The 21,625-nt window shown below is 35.7% G+C and overlaps 2 protein-coding genes across 13 annotated transcripts in view; one reads left to right on the plus strand and one right to left on the minus strand.

The window, feature by feature from the left end:
* Positions 1-21,625, plus strand: part of CPEB3 (cytoplasmic polyadenylation element binding protein 3) — a 222,458-nt gene that overhangs the window by 194,274 nt on the left and 6,559 nt on the right. The gene's annotated exons all lie outside the window — the stretch shown is intronic.
* BTAF1 (B-TFIID TATA-box binding protein associated factor 1) overlaps positions 5,034-21,625 on the minus strand; it is a 92,134-nt gene continuing 75,542 nt past the window's right edge. For all 8 annotated transcript variants that reach the window (XM_023642572.2, XM_023642567.2, XM_070262051.1 and 5 more), the window contains 10 exons: positions 21,075-21,152; positions 20,804-20,933; positions 18,995-19,136; positions 18,776-18,906; positions 16,720-16,845; positions 15,091-15,243; positions 10,181-10,392; positions 8,716-8,875; positions 8,156-8,326; positions 5,034-6,600 (listed from right to left, as the gene is read on the minus strand). In XM_023642572.2, coding sequence (XP_023498340.1) covers positions 6,457-6,600; positions 8,156-8,326; positions 8,716-8,875; positions 10,181-10,392; positions 15,091-15,243; positions 16,720-16,845; positions 18,776-18,906; positions 18,995-19,136; positions 20,804-20,933; positions 21,075-21,152 — 1,447 coding nt within the window. In that variant the 3' untranslated portion in view covers positions 5,034-6,456. The remainder of the gene's footprint in view (positions 6,601-8,155; positions 8,327-8,715; positions 8,876-10,180; positions 10,393-15,090; positions 15,244-16,719; positions 16,846-18,775; positions 18,907-18,994; positions 19,137-20,803; positions 20,934-21,074; positions 21,153-21,625) is intronic.

The raw sequence follows: 21,625 nt of genomic DNA on the forward strand, positions 1-21,625 counted from the left end.
CTCTAGCTGCTCTGCATCTTCGTCAGCGGTTTGTATTGTCAGTTTTACAATTTTGAATTATTCTCGTAGGTCTGTAATGGTGATGATACACCACTACACATCTATTGGAAAAGATGGTGAACACCTTTTCATGTGCTCATTTGCCTTCTGTTTATCTACTTTGGTGATGTGTCTGTTCCAAATCTTTTGCTTGTCTTTATATTGGGTTGTTTACTGATTGAATTTTGGAGTTCTTTTTATATTCTTGATATAATGAGACATAAATCTCTTATGAGATACATGATTTGGAAATATTTTCTCTCACTCTGTTGCTCTTCATTCTTTCTAAAGTGTCTTTCAAATACTGTAAAGTTTTTTTTTTTTGAGGAAGATTAGCTCTGAGCTAACTATTGCCAGTCCTCCTCTTTTTTGCTGAGGAAGCCTGGCCCTGAGCTAATATCTGTGCCCATCTTCCTCTACTTTATATGTGGGATGCCTACCACTGCATGGCTTGCCAAGCAGTGTCATGTCTGCACCTGGGATCCGAACCTGTGAACCCCAGGCCGCCCAGAAGGGGAACGTGCGCACTTAACCACTGCGCGACCAGGCCGGCCCCCTGTAAAGTTCTTAATTTTCTTACAATTTATCATTTATTCTTCTATGGATCATGGTTTTGGTATCATATCTAAGAAATCTTTACCCAACGTCACAAAAATTTTCTCTGATGTTTTTTTCTAGACGTTATACAGTTTTAGGTTTATCACGTATGTCCATGATGAATTTTTAATTAAATTTTTGCATAGGGTATTAGGTATGTTTGGAGGGTTTTTTTTAGCATATAGACACACACTTTTTGAAAAGATTATCCTTTCTCCATTTAATTGCCTTAGCACCTTTGTAGAGAATCCCCTTTGTAGAAAATCAATTGACTATGTAAGTGTCAGTATATTTGTAGGCAATCACTTCTGTTCCACTGACCTATTTTTATGCCACTACTATACTCTCTTGATTACTAAACATTTATGGTAAGCTTTAAAATCTGGCAATGTAAGTCTTCCAGCTGTTCCTTTTTCATAGTTGTATTTTTTTGGTTTTCTTTTTTCTTTCTTTTTTTTTTTTTGGTGAGGATGATTGGCCATGGGCTAACATCTGCTGCCAATCTTCCTCTTTTTACTGGAAGAAGATTGTCACTGAGCTAACATCTGTGCCAGTCTTCCTCTATTTTGTATGTGGGATGCTGCCACAGCATGGCTTGATGAGCAGTGTGTAGGTCCATGCCTAGGACCTGAACCTGTGAACTCCAGGTCACCAAAGCAGAGCATGTCAACTTAACCACTACGCCACTGGGCTGGCCCCTCATAGTTGTTTCTGATTACTCTGGTTCCTTTGTCGTCTTTCCAAATAAATTTTAGAAATCAGTTTACTGATTTGTACAGACTATCCTCCTGGAATTTTGATTAGAATTGCTTTGTGTCTACAGATTAGTTTGGGGAGAAGTAAGATGTTAACAATACTGTTTTCAGTCCATGAACTTGGTGTATCTCTCCATTTTTTAAGGCCTTTTTGATTTCTTTCATCAGCCTTTTGTAGTTTTCAGGACACAGACCTTTTACATATTTTGTAAGACTTATACCTAAGTATTTCATAGGTTTTGGGGCTATTACATAAAGTATGCTTAAACATTTCAGTTTCCAATTTATTACTGCTAGTATATAAAACTACAACTGACTTTTTGTATACTGACCTTGTATCCTGGGAACCTACTAAACTCACTTACTTCTAGTAGCTTTTTTGTAGATTCTTCAGAACTTTCTACATGGACAACTGTAGGTAGAAAATTTCTTTTTTAATCTGTATGCTTTCCTTTTTTGCCTTATTGTACTGGGAAGGAACTCAGTATTTTTGATCTACCTTTTTACCAATCCTACACTCTCCCAAACAGGCGTGGAGAAAGTGGACACTAAGAATGACTTTAATTTCTTGACATTTGCCAGGACTTGCATTATGGCTCAGCATATGGTCAGTTTTGGTAAAGTTCCACCTAAGCTTTCAAAGCATGTATTCTGCAGTTGTTGGGTCTATCTATAGATATGTAATACATGTCAGTTAAGTCACATTTGTTAATTATATTGTTAAAATCATCTGTATCTTGTTGCATTTTTTTCTTTCTGGTCTGCTTGTTCCATTGAAAGAGGTGTGTTAAAATCTCTGTGACTTGGACTTATCTGTTTCCTATTTGTAGCTTTGTCTATTTTTGCTTTATGGATTTTTGAGGTGTATATCAATTTGCAGTTATTATAACCTCCTGGTTAACTGAATCTCTTATTATGAGACACCCCTATTTACTGCAAGTAATACTTTTGTCTTGAAGGCTACTTTTTCTGAATTTAATGTAACTATACCAGCTGTTGGCTTCAATATCCTCCTTCCTCACTGGTCTTTGAGCTTCTCCCACTGTCTTTTGTATTTTCTATCAGTTCATCTCTCTACCCTTAGGTAGGTGATTTTGTAAAGTCAATCTCCCAGTTCACAAATTCTCTCCTCAACTGTGTCTAGTCTGCATTGATAACTATCAAGTTTTCAATTCCAATAACTATTTCTCATTTATTGGATCTTTTTCAAATCTGCCTAATTTAAATTTATTATAATGTTTTCCTTATTTTTATGTCTAATTATCTTAATATTATTTTATGTTTTTTCAGATTATTCTACTTGTAGTTCTTTTGTTTTGTTTTGTTTTGAGGAAGATTAGCCCTGAGCTAACATCTGCTGCCAATCCCCCTCTTTTTGCTGAGGAAGACTGGCCCTGAGCTAACATCCATGCCCATCTTCCTCTACTTTATATGTGGGATGCCTACCACAGCATGGCTTTATGCCAAGCAGTGCCATTTCCACACCCGGGATCCGAACTGGCAAACCCTGGGCTGCTGAGAAGCGGAACATGCGAACTGAACTGCTGAGCCACCAGGCCAGGCCCTATTTGTAGTTCTTAAAGAACTAACTCTCTTATTTGCCTCTGGTAACTTTTCCTTCTGGTAGTTCATTGCCTCCTGTAGATTTGTGTGTGTGTATAAGCTTAACCTTAGAATCTTTCCCTCTGTGGTAATCCTATGGGACCCTATCTGGAACTGTCCCTCTAGGGCAGTTTTGTATCTGCTTCTCATAGGGGCTCAGAGTTGATTTTGTCATTTTCTTGATTTGTGGTTCCTCCCGTTTACATTTAGCATGAACTCAGACCTTAAACTTACCTGTGGTGCAGGCCTGGGATTCTGATTTCTCATAGATGACTTTGTGTTTCTGGGTTCATGGACAGTTGTGCTGGTCCTGTTTGAATCCATGAGCAATTTGTGGCTTTATGTAGGGGATTAAGTTATAGCTGCAGTTTCTCCCATAAGCCTGAAACCAAGTCTTTTGTTCCTACACAGATATTAGGATCTCAGCCCCTATATTCTTCAACAGAACTTCACTGGTTTGAAGGAATTTACCATAGACTGGTAGGAACCCTTTCTTGAAGCAGGAGTCAATTTTTGTCTCCTTAGAGACACTGATTTGTGTGAATAGCAAACATTTTCTATTAATTGGCAAACTCAAGTTTTTGTTTCATAGATTCACATTGAATACTCTGGCTTTTGATACCAGATATTCCTGCAATCAATCAATTTCACTTTAGATTCCACTGACGCCAGACTGTATTCTAGGAAATTGACAAGCTCTGTCTTTAACAGAAGGTATAAAATTGTATTGGGATTAAATATTTGAAACAGATGTGTGATAGAACGCTTGTTACTTTGCTATAATTTCTATCATGCTCCATAGTTCCCCCACTGTTGCCTCTAAATGGTCACGTTCTCAAACAGTTTTATTGGAGTATTTACTTTTGAATAAGCTTATATAACCATCCATAAGGAATAAAGCTATACTATATTGGCTCAATCAGTTCCAACCTCAGAGACTTTCACTCTGGTTACCATTATAATAAGCTCTTGTTGAAAGACTAGAATATTTTTTGGAGAAATATTTGTGGATGTATACATATATTATACATATAACAAAAATTATACCCAGAACCCCAAATTTTAATATTTGTTTAGTGCCAAAAACATAAGATTTTCCTATAGGAAACACTAGTGATGACTCTGATAATCTCAATCTATAGTTATTTTTAACAGTTTGAAATTTTCTATAATAAACACACAAAAAAGGGAAATAGTACAATGAATATCCATGAACCCATTACCCAGCTTAAAATATTACCAACATTCTCTCATGCTTGTTTTGTTTCCCATAGGCACAAATTTTAAAAAACATAACTACCATATCATTATCACATCCACAAAATTAACAACCACAAATGCTTTTAGTATCATTCACTACTCAGTTCAGTTTTCCCCACATACCCATTACTCTTAAGCAGTACTACTGACTAAATGGGTGATTTAATTGAGCATACTTAGCTCTTACCTCTATGTGTTTTTATTTATTTGGGAAGCTGGAATGTGTGATTTAATTTTGCACAATGCAAAAGGTTATTTTTTAAATGTTACAATCACATTAAGTCTTCCTCTCACCTCTGACTCTCTTTTCTTACTCAGAACCAATCACTGTTATCATTTTCTTATCTATGCTTCTAGAAATATTTTAGTTTTTTAAAATTTAAACTGCCTAAATATTGGACTTCCAGCTTTGTCTAACCTTTCAAATTGGAAAAAAAACTTTAACTTTTATGGTGTGAATTCTTCTGCCCTTCCTATCTCTTTAAATAGCTGGCCTACAGAATAGCAAATAAACAGTTAGTTAATTAAAAAAAAATTCACCTCAGGATACTGGCTCAGTTACCCTATGCTATGCTATGTACAATGGATGTTCTATGTAAAGTCAAGAGTTTCCTTTTGGTCTTCTACAATTTGAATATAAATCCTAAAAAACGATGAAATACCCATTTAGTTAGAAAAAAGGTGTTGAGCTTTTTTAGAACCTTTAGATCTGAACTAATAATTTTAGTCTTTTGCTTTTTCTAGTGATAATTTCCTACAAATAACACACAGTTGCATATATTTTACAGTTTCAATCTTATTTTTATTCTCTTGTGGAATGCTAGGTTTAATGTTACAGTATGGTTGTCAAAGCTACTGAAATGTGACAAATGTCCATGTCTAAATGCTGCAGAACAGTATAACTTTAATGATTTTAGACAAAAAAGTTGTTATTTTACAGCTGAGGTCTGATGGTTTTTAAACCAATGCCTATGTGTATGTCCAGCCACAAACCCTGGGGATGTTTATTACCTGTACATGTATATACAAATATATCCCAAACATATATATGCACACAGGCATGTATTAATTTGTGTGAAATTTATAAAATTATATACATACACATACATGCATATCTATATACATATACCCACCCTCATCATTGAGCTCACTTTTCTAACATGTTAATCAACTTCATGCCCAATTATTATTGCTGCCCAGTATAACTACATGATTTTAGTGCCAATACCAAGCACCTTTTCGGATGCAGGATAGGTAACATCTGTGCATATAGATATGTGTATTTATGTATGTTTGTGTACGTAGAGGAATTATTTCTCCCTTTTATGCTTCAGTCATGCATTACTACAATAAACAGTCTCTTCACCATTGGTTTTGGAATTCCAAACAGTGTAAAATCTACTTCTGGAAAACTGTATATAGTTGTTCATAGTTACAAAAAATATATTATATATTTATATGATTGAAACCTATTGAGTACATATGTTCTCTGAATCTGGCTATATCCTAGCCATTAGATAAATTAAAAAAAACACCCTCTTAATAGGATGTTATGAGAGCCTTAAATAGACCATTACCTGTATTTAGAATAGTTGATATATTTTAAAAGTTGACAAAATGATGTTAAAGATTTGAAAAACACTACGCTTCTGCATTAAATATATAAAGGTTTCCATTGAGGGCCTGGTTCAATTCATTGTCTAAGATTTTCATGTTCCAAGAGTGACCAATATCATAGTCATTATTCTTAAAATTATGGCTCATTAAGGCTTTTATACAAAAAAAAAAAGCCCTATTTTTAATCATTTATAAAAACAAGTTCTACTTAAAAGAAAAAATGTACATGAACACTAAAGTACTCATGGATATTATCCTGTACAAAGTGACTAGGTAAAGACAGGAGGCTCGTTCTCAGTAAGAACACCTCATGGTAGCACGTGTAAACCTGGTTTGGTTCCTCTGCTCTGCAGCTATTCAGCATGTAAAATTTAAACCATTTCACATTAACATTTAAATTTAATACAGTGCAAATATTTGAGAATAGCTTGTTCCCCCCAGTGAAACAAGAACCAGCGTTATGCTGAATATTCTTCAGATCTATTTACACATTGAGCTAAAAGTTCACCATAAACTTTGAAATTTGCTGAATATCAGCAGAAATGTAACTGAACTAGCAGCAATTGCATTTATAATATTTTGATAGTTACTTGAGAGAATGCATAAAATTTTCCAGGCTGTACTCTGAATCATATTGCTCTTGATCCCAAAGATCACTCAGGTTTTCAAGAATTGATTTCATACTTGCTTTTCCAGAAGTAGAGGTGTCAGCTTTTTCTGCTTTGCCATCCTTAAGAGAAATTGGCAGAAAGATAAAATGAAAAATTATTAACTTCAAAAATTATATTTTCCTTTAAAATATCACACTTGTTTCTAACATTGCACTTACTCAAGAGTTAATCACTTCAAGTGATGGGGAAGTTCATGATCTCATAAGATAGCCTATTCTATTTTCCCAAGGCTCTAATAATTTTATTTGTCATTTTAAGCTTTTTATTTGGGAAGAATTTCAAGATTAATAAGAGCATTACAAAGAACTTATCGTTCACTGTATCACAGTGGCTTTGTCATTCTCTCCCCTGTATATGGACATGTCTGTGTATGTACGTATACACAGATATATAGCTATCAGCTTTTTCCCAAAACCATCTGAGAGTAAGTTGTAGACGTTAGGCCCCTTTATGCCTAGATAGGAATCAGCATGCATTCCCAAGAACAAAGGCATTCTCTTGAATAACCAAAGTACAAAGATCAAAATAAGCAAGTTTAATACTGATATATTAAAAGCTAACATATAGTCCATATTCCAATTTTGCCAGTTGTCCCAATAGGATCCTTTATGGCAATAGCTTTAGCTTCTCTGCAACACCCTCCTAAGCCCAGTTCTCCTCACTGAAAGTCACCCATAAGAATATTCTTTCAAACAGAATAAAAGCTATGTGAAGACAGCAATCCATGTTTCTTTGAGCTTTCTTTTTTCTAGGTTACATGTATCTTCTTCTTTCAACCTTACCTAATATGATATAATTGAAGAACCTTCCTCCATTCTGGTCATCTTTTGCGGACTTACTAATCTATTACTGTTTAAAATGCAGCACCCAGAACCATACATAATATTCTAAATGTGGCTTTACACACAGAGTACAGTGGAACTATTCTCTCAGATTTGGACATGACAATTCTGCTATTACAGCCAGTTTAATTACATTATATAAGGTATTTCTCATGGTAATTTATGCTGACTATACCGTTTTCTGAACCTGTGCAGGACCTTAAATCGAACCCTATTAGTTTTATATTATTAGATTGATGAGTATTTCCAGCTGGTGTATCCTCTGATTATCAATTGTTATCTGATGTACTAGTTCCATCATCCACAATAACAATAATGGCTACTATTGAGAATCTATACTAGGTACCCTAAGTGCTTGCATATATTATTTCATTTTATCTTCATAACCATGTAGTAATACAGACATTATTATTCTGCCAAGGGTGTAGATGCTCAGAGAAGCTAATTTGCCTAAGGTCACCAGTTAATAGGAGGCAGGGCAAGAAATGCAGACCCAGGTCTAGCTGATTCCAGTGACAGCTATCCTTCAACAAGAAAGGACTAAGGAGAGAAACCTTGGGGCAAGTCACTGGAGACATCAACCAGAAAGTTAAACTTCAAACATCCCCTAGTATCCTGGAGAGTCCTATCTGGACATCAAAAATTCCCTCAGAGGGTTGTCTAGCTGATACCAAAATGAATGCCTTTTCTGGTCCCTTTAATACTTTCACTAAGGAGTCCCAGGAAGTCTGTGAACACATTAAAGATACAGCAAATTGTATAAGTTCTTTACCTTATCAAGAGTAAACAGATCGAGAAGCTGATCTGTCCCCATACTCTGCAAACTAGAATTCTCTTGGCTAATGACAGTATTTGCTATGTTCATCTTGAATTTCTGTAAACCCATTATTTTCTCTTCCAATGTTCCTCTGGTTATCAATCGGTACACGTTAACCACACGTTTCTGAATGAGAAAAAGAAGTTAAGCAACTATAGCACAAATAAATTGATAAGCTTTGAGGTTGACCAAGTCAGGCGGCTTACATACTTATACTAAATACTTTACTACTATCTAATTAGGATTGGGTTTTCTTTATTTATCTGGCCCCCTGAGCTTAAAATGTTTGCAGAGAATCACAGAATATTAGGAATGGACAGTGTCCCAGGTTTTCTTAGCCCCAGAACCTCATTTAATGCATGAGCAAGTTGTGCAACAGAATTTAAAGTGACTTGCTAAGGGTCACAACATTTATTAACATCAGAGTTGGAACTTAAACCAAAGCCTTCTGTCTTTTTTGGGGGGAGTATTTTTCCCAGTGAACAGGTTAACACCTGTGAGTGATGACTTTTTACCTGCCCAATGCGATGGGCCCGGTCCATGGCTTGTAAATCACGCATGGGATTCCAGTCGTGCTCCACAAATACCACTGTGTCAGCACCTGTTAAGTTAAGCCCTAAGCCACCAACGTGAGTTGTAAGTAAGAGAACATCTATGGATGGATCATTGTTAAACCTAAAAGTATAGATATAAAAAAATAAAATTAGTACATTTCTTTTTAAGGTTCCTATAACAGAAACTGTTTAATAAACTTTAAACAGTTTAATAAATTGTTTAATAGCACAAATGAGAACACATTTAAAAATCCATGATATGGACATTTCTGTGACCACTTGAAATGAAACTATCTTCTTTTAATATACATAACACATTTAGTAGTAGAAAGAATGTATTCTAGAACATGTCATAAATTTCATATACAGAAAGAAGTCCAATTAGGTTGTATTTTAGGATATCAGATAAAGACTAAGTTGCAAAAATGTAATTAAACACTAATTATAATTAAGACAAAACCCAACTATAAACCTTTACCATATGGAGACAGAAGAGGCAAGTGGGGGAAAATGCTAGATCAGTTAGGGAAGGCAGAGGATGAGGGTGTTGGTTGCTACTATCGTACTAATTCTAGAAGATATTGACAAAAGACATCTACTAGCTTCTAGGAAAAAAAACTAACATTATTACCAAGCTACCATTTATTACATTCTCACTATGAGTCAAGCAATGGGCTTTGTCTGCTATATGCATTATGTTATTTCACTGTTACTATAGCTCTATAAGGACATTAGCATTGTCCTTATTTTAGAGAGACTCAGGTTATGTGGATGATAAACAGACCCAAGAGAACACTGCCTAAAATAGCAGAGTCAGGAGTCAAAATTGGGTCTGTCTGCCTCCAAAGCCCCTTCGTGCACCTCTAACTATATTGTGCCTAACCATCTCTTATGGATGCTTGTTAAAAACGCTGACTCTTGAAGTCAGCAGGTCTGGGACAGAACCTAGTAATCTGAATTTTAAAAAACTAACCCTAAGATTTCTAAACCAGAGGGTGCAGACCACACTTAAGAAACACTGCACTCACCAATTCTGCTTCCTAGCTGGGCCAGCTTCAGTTTGTTCTCAGCAGAGACACAGAGATCAGGATAGAAATCTTAGCTAAGCTACCTGTTTGCTTCCTCCCACCTCAACCCTCCAAAAAAGGTGAGGGGGAAAGTAGTTATCTCTATTTTTTGTTGATGCCTTAAATTTCTTTCATGCCCTTCAGAGTGCTTTCCTACTAGTCACATTTTTTTACTACTATTCAATTATATCTCTGTGGTTCTATATTTTAAACAGGGTTTAGTTGGGTTGAATTATAAAATAACAATAAAAAAAATTGCAGATATTTAGCCAAAGAAGATACTTCATGAGGCAAACATCTATGGAAGTAATAATATAATGACTATAGCTTGATTTATAAGAGTTTTAGAAGCCACTTACCGGGAAACAATGGAATGTCTCTGACCAGGAGGTATGCTGCCATCTAATCTCAAATAAGTGACAGAGGGTAAATGAGGTTTGAGAAGATCATGTTCTACTATATCAAGCATGCTTTTAAGCTGACAGAAGATCAGTATCCTGTGCTGGGCCACAACAGACTCTGTGCCACTCTCTGAAGTGCTGCCATTTCCCAAACCACAGTCCAACAGCAACTTGAAAAAAGGATCAATTGTTATACAGGTGTTCAATATAAGTAGGCAACCAATCTCACTGTGACAAATATTTATCTTTGTGGTGAGAAAAGGCTAAACTTACCTATAACCTGGAAAACAGATTAGCATTTTGGGCTGCAGTGTGTTACCCTACAGCATCAGGAAGTAGTTTCTGAGGTGCTCAGGCTTAGAATTTCCTGGTCGCCTCTTGAAAGAGGTTCTCTAACCGGCCTTCTCCCCTTGCCTGAGTTCCTTGAGGCTCAGTAGGGCCTCAATAAATGTTTACTGAAAGTTATGACAATGAAGATACCCAGGCAAAATGGTTCATGAAGGGTTATGAGAAACTAGGGTGTGAAGAAAACATAATAAAGCAGCTAAATTTGGCAGAAATCAAAATTACAAAAAAGAAAGAAGAGAACCAAAAGCAGCATCTAGCTAGATCTCTTGGATTCCTGAGCTTACTACTACATCTGTAGACCAAGATCTTTACCGGCAAGAGCAACACTGCTATAGATCTTTGTATTTCCTGCTACTGAAGTGGTTCAGCGCCTGGCACATAGCAGGTACAATAAATAAATGAGTGAACAAAATCCAAGAGAACTGAGACAAACTTCAAATTCAATGTAAAACTCTCAGGGTATGGTGCAGAAAAAAGTCAACACGGTAGGCCTGAACTACTTTTCTTAGAAAGTCCTGCTTGCAAGGTCAGCCCTTGGCTGAAAGAAGTCTGGCAACTTGGATTTCGGGAGACTTTGCATCATTCTCTCTCTGATAAGGGTGGCTTACTGTGCTTAAACTGCTGTGCAAACAATGTAATTTATGCTGAGAGCTGCTGTCTTTCTGAAAGTCTAGAATTTTGGTACATACTAGGCAGAGGGAGTCTATGTGATCAGACCCAGTAAAAACTTTGGACAATGAGTCTCTAATGAGCTTCCTTATTCTTTCTCTTCTACCCAACAGCCCTCAAATTTTAAATTTTTATTAGACTGCCCTAGGTATTTTCCCATCCTTGAGAGTAGAGTAGACATATAGTGTACTACACCAAGGAACTTCTCCAAGTGAAAGAAAGAAATGGGATAAATGTAATTATCCCTATCTCTTGCCCCTAAATCTGTAATCAGATTGCTAACCAAGTTAAATTAATTTTTAAAACTCCCTTCTAGGATGTTTTATGAGATTATGACGTGTGGTACGCAGTATAAAGAACGTGATATCATCAGTGGGACATTCTACATGGATGCTATAAAACAGGAGTTTGAGAGACAGAATTTATCAGAAGGTCATTGTCATGCACATTCAATTATCTCAGTCCCTTATGCAGCAATATCACAAACCTTCCAGACAACCAGTCATATAAAGAACATTCAACTACGACTTCTTCTTCAAGTCCACACTCATCAGACAATCTTCCTAATATAATCTTCATTCAGGGTAGCTATCCTACTGGGTTGTAGGGACAGATCATTTGATATAAGTATTCTTGTCTGGTGGCAGAACTGCCCTTCTGGTTTTCCCAATAACGTTGTATAACTTGAGTCTGCCCTGAGACTGCTGAACTCCAAGTATCCTGGCAAAATCTAGTTTGTGGCCTTCAAAGGTGTAGACTCTAGAAAATGGTTACCTAGGCCACCTGATATGGATGTCTGAGAGGCCAGCTGCCTCCCCAGAGAGGAATTTAATTTTATTTTGCCCTAACTTCAGCATAGACTAAATTACCCCAGGTTTTTCAAGCTATCCCTCATGTAAAATAATCTCTAGATTATTTTGATCTTCCATTTAAAGCCCAAAACTATAAATGATATTCAAAATTTGGTCTGACTGGTATAAAATACAGTGAAACTATGATGCCATCATTTTGGCCATTACACTGTTATTAATCCCACCGAAGACCATATTAGCTTTATTTATTGGCAACTAATTCATTTAGTAGGTTTATAGTGAACTTGTCATCAACTCAAACTCAACTTTACCCTATATGAAATGTTCACCAAGTCTGACAGAATCTATATTTACCTAAATGTTTTCTTTTAAATTTTTTCTTTTTTAAGATTGGCCTCGAGCTAACATCTGTTGCCAATCTTTTTTTTTTTTCCCTCTTCTTCTCCTCAAAGCCCCCCAGTACATAGTTCCATCTTCTAGTTGTAGGTCCTTCTAGTTCTGCCTCAACATGGCTTGATGAGCAGTGCTAGGTCCTCGCCCAGGATCCGAAGCAGCAAAACCCTAGGTCACCAAAGTGGAGTGTGTGAACTTAACCACTTGGCCATGGAGCCGGCCCCACTAAGTGTTTTCTTTTAAACTTGACTCTGCTTATCTCCCTTAAATTTCACTTAGAGTTTCAGTTCATCATTCCAGTCTCCTGAAATTTTAAAATTCTGTCTCTGACAATATTAAATACTTCTGGTACTATTACTTGCTGATAAACCTGTTTCTGTATTTCTAGTGCCCGATTTTTAAAAAGCAAATAAGACCTCTCCCCTACTTCAGATAACACATATTTTAAAGGAAAGGGAGGGGAGGAGAGGGACGGAGGGGAGGAGAGGAGAAGTGTGGGGAGGAAAGGGAGGAAGGAAGGAAGGAAGGAAGGAAGAAAAGAAGGAAAGAAGGAAGGTAGGTACGTTCTCTCTCTTGAGACAGAACCTTTACTTTGCATGGCTGAAAAGAACTGAGAAAATGGAAAAGAAGGGTTCTAAAACAGCCCTCTGTGACTATGGCCAGAAACAATCTGGGCCTAAGTTGCAGAGTTCCTAAAGCATCTTAATTCCCAGAAATAACTGCAGGAAAAAAAATAATGTACCAAAAAATAAACTAAAAAATAATTTCAAGCCTGTAGTATAATTAAAATTGTGGATGAAATTCAATTTTTATTTGAAAATAGATCTAATTAGCTGATTCCTTGACTAAATATATCTTAGAGCTTTACCTAATGTATCAGCTATGTTAAGAAAATCATCAACATTTTATATACAAAGTTTGGTCAAACAAGAAAACTATTCCATATATAAACCACCTAAACATAATAGTCATTCTTCAATTTTATGGTAAAAGTCCTTTCTTTAACATTTAGTGAAATAAGGATACATACTTGGATGTCATATTATAATGATTATATATTACCATTATATAATATTTTCTATACTAACCCATGTGAAATCTAAAATCTTCATTCATTAGTTATTCTCAATGAAATTTAGGCCAGAATAACTACAGAAACCTAAAAGAATTACTAAAGTCCAGATTTTACTATAAGATATTAATTTTTAAGACTAGTTAGAACTAAAGGATATTAGCATTAATGTTTTGGTGCTTGAAATTGGTTCTTTTAATTTAACCTTTTGAAATCTTGGAATTTTTTAAAAGCTATACCAAGACAGTGACATGAGCAAAATGGCAGAGTAGGCAGCTCCCAATAAACTCAAAGAGTTCCACAGTGACACACATTATAATCAGACCCTTGAAAGACAAAGAAGCTTGAAAGCAGTAAGAGAAAAGTGATTCATCATGTAAAAGGGATCCTTAGTAAGATTAACACCTGATTTCTCATGAGAAACAATGGAGGACATTATGGAGAAAATGAAAAGAATCTACGGAATGGGAAAAAGTATTTGCAAATCATATACCTGATAAGGGCTTAATCTAGAATATAAAAGAACTCCTAAAAGTCAACCAAAAGACAAACAATCCAACTAAAAAATGGTCAAAGGTCGTAAACAGGCATTCCTCCAAAGAAGATATACAATGTCTAATAAGTACATCAAAAGATGCTCAACATCATTAGTCATGAGAGACAGGAAATCAAATTGACACTGAGATATCACTTCATACCTACTGGGATGGCTATAATTTAAAAAAAAAAAAAAAGTGAAATATATGTTGGCAAGGATGTAGAGAAATTAGAACCCTGGCCCATTGCTGGGGGGAATGGAAATGGTGCAGGCAACTATGGAAAACTGTTTGGCAGTTCCTGAAAAAGTTAAACATAGAATTGTTATATGATCCAGCAATTCCACTCCTAGATCTAAATCCAGAAGAAATGAAAAGAGGGATTGAAAGAGATACTTATAAGACAACATTCACTGCAGCATTATTCACAATAGCCAAAAGGTGGGAACAACTCAAGTGTCCGTCAGCACATGACTGAATAAACAAAATGTAGTGTAAACATCATCACCATAATAATAATGGAATATTATTCAGCCATAAAAATGAATGAAGTACTGATGCATGCTACAACATGAATGAACCTTGAAAATAAGTGAAATAAGTGAGTTGCAAAAGGACAAATATTGTATGATTCCACTTACATGAAATATTTATAACAGGCAAATTCAGACAGAAAGTAGATTAGAGGTTACCAGGGATTGGGGGAGAAGGGAATGGGAAGTTACTGGTTAATGAGTATAGAGTTTCTGTTTGGGTAATGGAAAAATTTTGGAAATAAATAGTGGTGATGGTTGTACAACATTACAAATATAATTAATGCTACAGAATTGTACACTTAAAAATCACTAAAAATGGCATATATTATGCTATATGTATTTCACACACTTTTTAAAAAAGCTATACCAAAAATTTAATAAACCAAATTAAAAAATAAAAGAAACAGCAAACACATCAGTAATCTTTTGGAAAAGCAAATTTACCTAGTGTTACAGATCAGGAATGTACAACACTCATCTAACACTTAAAAGATCTACTTACTTGTTTCAAAGCTGAGAGTTTAGGGGCATGTTGAATATCGTGAAGAGAAGAATTCTGAACTGCCAGTTTTTCAGTAGTACTCTTGAACTCTGGATGTTGAGGTGTTAAAACTAATGCTGGATGGTTGCATAGTTTACGTAAGTACTGTAATGCCTTTAAGGGGTAAAAAAAAAAAAAAAAAAGCATAAACAAGTCCACTTCACATGCCACAAATGTTTGTATCTCAATATCTCTTCCATCTATCTAGAATGCCTTTCTTTCTCTTCTCGCTACTCCTACTCATTTGTCAAGAACCAGTTCAAATGTCTCATCTGTGATGCTTTCATATGTGCTTCTTGTGCAGTTTGTATTTATGTTTATGAGAGCATCTATAATTTGTACAAATTGTACTATTTATGTCTGTCTCTCCCACTAGACAATGAACTTCTCATGGCAGAAAGAGTATCTTATTCATTAGCTTCTATAGCTAACCCTTTCCCACTCAAAGTGCCTGATAATGCTTAACAGATGCTTCTGGAACCAGGCATCATTTCCTAAAGAAGGGTGTCTCAAACTTTAGTGGGTGTAAACATTTCTTGAGGACCTTATAAGTCGGCAAATCTCTCCCCTCTACACAGTATTGTGACTCAGTAGGTCTGGTGTGGAGGAGGGGAAAGTGGAGCTAGGTAGTTATTTCAAGTGGTTGTGTTTGAGAATCAGCATCCTATAGGATCTCTTCTTTCTTTTCTCTGATTCAGCCACACCCTTTCTCTTTTGCTTTTTACTTGGCTTATGATTTGTGTCTCATCCTTGGCACAAAGATTTGTATTAGTAAGCTCCACTGACAAGGCTCAAGAGACTGCTGGGCACTATGGGAGAGGTATAAGCCTTCACAACCACCTTTTCCCTCTTCTATCTTTAAAAATACTACAGTACTTACTTTATTGGTGGCAAGGGGGTTTGGGAGGTTTTCTATGGTGATTATTTCAAAAGAGAAAAGAAAAAACTTGAGTTAACGCTTTCCATCTTTTTCATTTGTTATTCCCGCAAGCACATTAGGCATCCACTGTCTCAGGACTTCTCTACTTTTGGTATCCTCTGCCTGGAACTGCTTCCCCCACATATCTGCATGCCTCAATCCTCCTTCAGATCTCTGCTTAAATGTCACCCTCTCAGTGAGGCTGTCCCTGATCCCTCTATTAAAACTTACAACCTACCCTCTTATACTGTATAACCCCATACTCTTTTTCTCTTACATAATATGTATTTTACTTACTTACTCATTTTTCATCTCTACAAGGGAAAGAGTCTGTTTTGTCCACTGTTTTAATTAACCCCCGAGTTTAGAAAAATTACTGCCTTGTGGTAGGAGTTCTAATAATTTTTTAATGGAAAGCAAAAGATTCTCTACTCTAAAACCCTTCTTTTTATGCAATATACAAATGTATATTGCATTTTACACATTTAATATTCAATTACCTAATTACTAATTATGAATATGAAAATAAGTTGGCCCTTTTACCTATTTTCAAGAATGTATACACAATATTGAATAAATTTTAAAAAGCCATATTTCAGTGTTCCATGTAAAAATTGTTGTATTGAAGAACATTCTTCAGCAACATTTAAAAAGTGGACTATAATCTATACCTGGAATACATGGCCTGTAGCTTTAAGCTTCGGTTTTTCAGTTTCTTCAGAAAGTGCAGCTGAAGAAACTGTTTCATCTACATCACATTTGGCACGAGACTTAGCAAAATCCTCATACAGCTGAACCTGTAAAATCACCCCCATGAAAGTAATAAGTATATTTATTTTCAATTAGTCAAAACATAACTGCAAAGGCCAATAAGAGCAGTAATTTCAAATCAGCCCTCATTAAAGAAAATAAGTTATGATGCCTATACTTCACTACTGATTAGATTATCCACTGCATCTTGGTGAATTCCTTTAAAATTACATTTAGAAAACAAGTGTAACACATTAAATTTGGTGCTGAAAACTAGTCAAATAGGCCTGACTCAATTTTTCCACTTTTTTTTTTTTAAATATTGGCTCTAACATCTGTTGCCAATCTTTTTCTTCTTCTCCCCAATGCCCCTCAAGTACATAGTTGCATATTCTAGTTGTAGGTCCTTCTAGTTCTACTCTGTGGGGTGCCACCTCAGCATGGCTTGATGAGCAGTGCTTAGGTCCACACCCGGGATCTAAACTGGCAAAACCCTGGGCTGCTGAAGCAGAGTGTGCAAACTTAACCACTCAGCTACAGGGCCAGCCCTTTCCATTCTTTTCAAGAAGATAAAAACATTATCAATAAAAGAGAACCTGAACCCTTACAAGTAAATGACAAATATTTTCCTTAAGTGAAGTTATATGGTCAAGACCTTATAGGTATGTTCCCAGAGACAAAGTTTAAAAATAATACTACTGCTGCCTAAAAGGGAACTTTTATCAAGTTTAAGTCATTACACTGGGCTCTGGGTTCCTATCTTATACATGCTAAAACAATGTGAAAGAGAAGAAAATCTAGAGTGCCAAAGAACAGAAGTAGAGAATAAAAAGCTATGGATGCTAAATAAAGCCAAATGTTACTTCCCTCCCCAGCTCCCTTCCTCCAGTCTACTTAAATGTGTTTTATGCTCATGTAATAATACCACCACCAGTCTATCACTATAGATTTTTTTCATATAGCACCTCTTCTTTATTACACTTACTTTAAAAAGTCTTCATCTCATTACCCTTAAAATATTCCTTTCAAGGAATATTAATAAATCTTTACAAATGAGGAATGGAGCCCCAAGGAGATGAGGTTGATCATATAAATGAACACAAAGCTCTCAGCATCTAGATTAATGTCCTATCTGCTAAACTCAAGTTGTATACATAAATACTAATAGGTTAACTGTCTAAACATTGGAGGGGAAAGAAGGTAAGTTTCTGGGTGTCTCTGTATCTTTTACTCACTTGGCCATACTAAATCAACTCATAATACTGAAATAGATTGATGCATACTAACCTAGAACATGAAGTAAATATTCAAATAGAAAGTTCTGATTACAGGCCATGTCTTACTAAGATAAAGGACAGTTTCCCTTCCTAAAATACTACGCAAGGAAAGGCATACAATAAATTCCTTTGATAATGGTCTCTAGGTACAAAATCAGTACTGTATAGAAGCCAAAACTTATTTCAAAAATTTACTGGCAATGCAATAATACTTTGAAAGGAATGAGGTTCCACTTCCCAAGGTTTGAAACTCAGCTCTGATGTATATTAGCCATGTAACCTTGAGCAAGTTACTTAACATTTTTTGAGCTTTACTTTCCTTATTTGCAAAAATGGGGACTGACAATATCTATAATGCTGTTCTGACGATATGATATTACAGGCAGATTGCTGGCCCTTATAAATATTGCCTTATTTCCTTATCACTTTAACCTTGTAACTTTTTAAATTAACTAGACATATAAGAAAGCAATTATAATACTGGATTTTGTTTTAATGCTATATGCAAAATGCACATATCCAAACAGATTCATTTAGGTTTGAAAAAGAATATTCCAAAAGTCTAGGGAAGCAGAAGCTAGATTAGTGTGATAAAGCCAAAGGCTAATCCCCTTTATTCAATACTTTTGTGGCTTACTCAAAACATTCTACTAGTAAGTATACCACCAACAACCACAAATACAATCACCAGATTCCTAACCTGGAGAGGACTAAGAGTACAATAATAGTCTTGAATAATTTTGGGTGGAAGATCCTGCAAAACGTCTTCTTTCATTCTTCTCAAAAGAAATGGCAGGACTTGGCGATGTAGTGCATCCATCGCAAGAACACCTGTTAATAAGAGAAAATAGCTTTAAAAAAGTTAGGAATAAGTTATATTCACTTGCACAGAATATATAATTACATCTCTTTTTCATACCTGCTTCTTGTTCTCGACTGGAGCTTCGAGCATCCCTACTTGCTAATATAGGTTTACCATACCGAGCAGCAAACTGGCGTTCAGTCCCCAAAAATCCTGGCATGAGGAAATCAAATAATGACCACAGCTCCAAAACGTTGTTCTAAATATAAGAAAGGAGCACCAGTTATATTTTATACTGAGATTATTTCCTTACACTTAAAAAATGGAACATTAATGAAAGCCCATTATGATGACATAGATGAGAGTTTATCACCACATTTTTAGGTATATGGTAAAAGTCTGTATTTTAAATGTGTAAAATTCAGGTCAGCATCCTTGGAGAAAATACTCTACCCTATTTGGGGGAAATTTTCAAGTCTCTTCCACCAGAAGAAGGCTTGGTCCATAGTATTTAAATCCTATTGGTGGCATTTATCAGGTAGTGAATAGGAGGAGCAGAAAGATGAGTATGTTTCTGATTCTTTTAACTTTGACACTCAAATTAACAGCAAGATTTAAGGAATTCGGCCAATATCACCATTTCTTTAACAAAGAAGAACTTAGAAGAGTTTGGTTATAGGTCAAATCTACCCAGCGTTTATGGATGACAAGGAACTGGCACAGGTTCTTTCCAATTCTACCTTTAAAGCTTCATGAAAAAAGAAATCAGTACTTTTTCATTTTGGATGCTTTCCCAATATGTGTGGATACTAAAGTACCATCCTACCACCCCCTTGTCCCTTCTGCTCAGGCTCTGGCTCACCATGCTGGGCTGCCCTCCCATATGGACATCCTTTTAATCCCATTTAGGCTATGCCCCACCCCAACCCTGGGCTAACATCGATCTTTGGTGCCGAAACCCCCATTACAACTTCAGAACTAAATTGTTCAGTTGGGGAAGGGAGAAAGAAAGAGGGCCTTTAAGCAAACAATGACAAGAACAAATTTAAAAAACCTTTTGTTGTGAAAGCAATAACCTATTTAAAAATACTGTGAAGTTTCTGTATAAATTTAAACTGAAGCAAAAGAAATCTTGATAATTCAAGCCTAAAGAGTCTTTTTTCCCTTTTAAATATACTTCTTACTTCTATTAAATTTTAAAATGCTTGTAATTAAGTTATCTCTTGTGGTTATTAAAATCTGTAGTGTTCACTTAATGGGTAAAACCCTAACACTTAGAATAATCAGTCTATCACCAAAAATAAACTTAAAAGAAAAGTAACAAATACATAAAAAACCATCAATTATTTTTGAGAAGGAATCTTACAGGTCACTTGGCTAAGTGGAGAATGGAGGGTATTTTCCCATCAGAGTTGGCTATCCAAACTAGGTGTGAACTTTTGCAACCTATTCCTCTGGAAAATAACAGAATCTCTCAAAACTATCAGAAGACATCCACATACGCGCCCATTTCCTTCCTTTTCCAAGATAAACGTCTACAATCTCTTCCCTTCAAATTGCCTCCTAACCACAGGTATTCACACCTCCACTATATGATGATTCACCTCTAGCTTTTCAATGTTAAATAAATCAGATTGTAGTATAATACTGGAGAAGAAGAATGGCCTGTGTAGAACAGTCTAATGTCTCCCATACTTTGGACATAAGACTTCTATTTACATAGCCTAAAATTATATTTTAAATATGAATTTTAAAACCTAGTTTGCTACATACCAAATGAACCATCAAAACAGCAAGGTAATTACAGGAAATCATCATTCCTATAAACTAAAAAAAATTAAAAACCTCTCCTTTAATTCACTGCCAAATGCCAACTCTTCTTCCACATGGCAAATATTAAAAAAAAAAAAAAAAGTACATAGTTACCTGGATTGGTGTTCCAGAAAGAATAATTCTGTAATTAGCAGTCAGTTGTTTTACTGCTTTTGACAATTTTGTTTTCCCATTTTTGATGACATGGCCTTCATCAAGAATACAGTAGTTAAATTTAATATTTCTAAGGGAGAATAAACAAAAAAATTTTAGCATCTTTTACTATATGTCAGGAACTATATGAAGAGTCTTTGAGGTAGGAAAATATTAAGTCTCTTCAAATTTGATACTAAGTTTTTCTGAAGAAAAAAATTTTAATTCTTACCTAAAGAAATCTATGTCATTCCTCACAACATCATATGAAGCCACTATCAGATTGTGCCTTTTTACTTGATGCTGTAATCTGTATTTAAAAATAAGTAAGGTTAGGAAACAGGGAATCCGCAGAGTTTATAATATAATTTCAAAGGGGGAAACTACAGCTACCATTATATAAGGTGCTTTCAATTTGCCTACTAAGCCCAACATTCCCTTCTGCTTACTCTACATCTCTGACCCTGCTACTTGAAGGCCATTCCACTTATGACTTGGCCTTGTTGCCTTTAAATCAGTGTGATTAGAAAGAGACAGGTATCTAACTCAAAATGCGGTGGACATTTTAACTTTATCTGCCAACAACTTTCCTTCACCACTCCATGTTGTGCTGGGGCGGGGATGGAGCAGCTATCAATCACACGTCCCCATTATCACCAACGAGATGAAGTATTTGAATCAGGTTGAGCCATTCACAGTATTTTATTCCCTGACTACAGCGGCTGGTTTGGCGATAACCCAAACAAGGCCAGTGAGTGATCTCCAGCATTGATACATTCATGA

Source organism: Equus caballus, chromosome 1 (genome assembly GCF_041296265.1).
Source record: "Equus caballus isolate H_3958 breed thoroughbred chromosome 1, TB-T2T, whole genome shotgun sequence".
Taxonomy (NCBI): domain Eukaryota; kingdom Metazoa; phylum Chordata; class Mammalia; order Perissodactyla; family Equidae; genus Equus; species Equus caballus.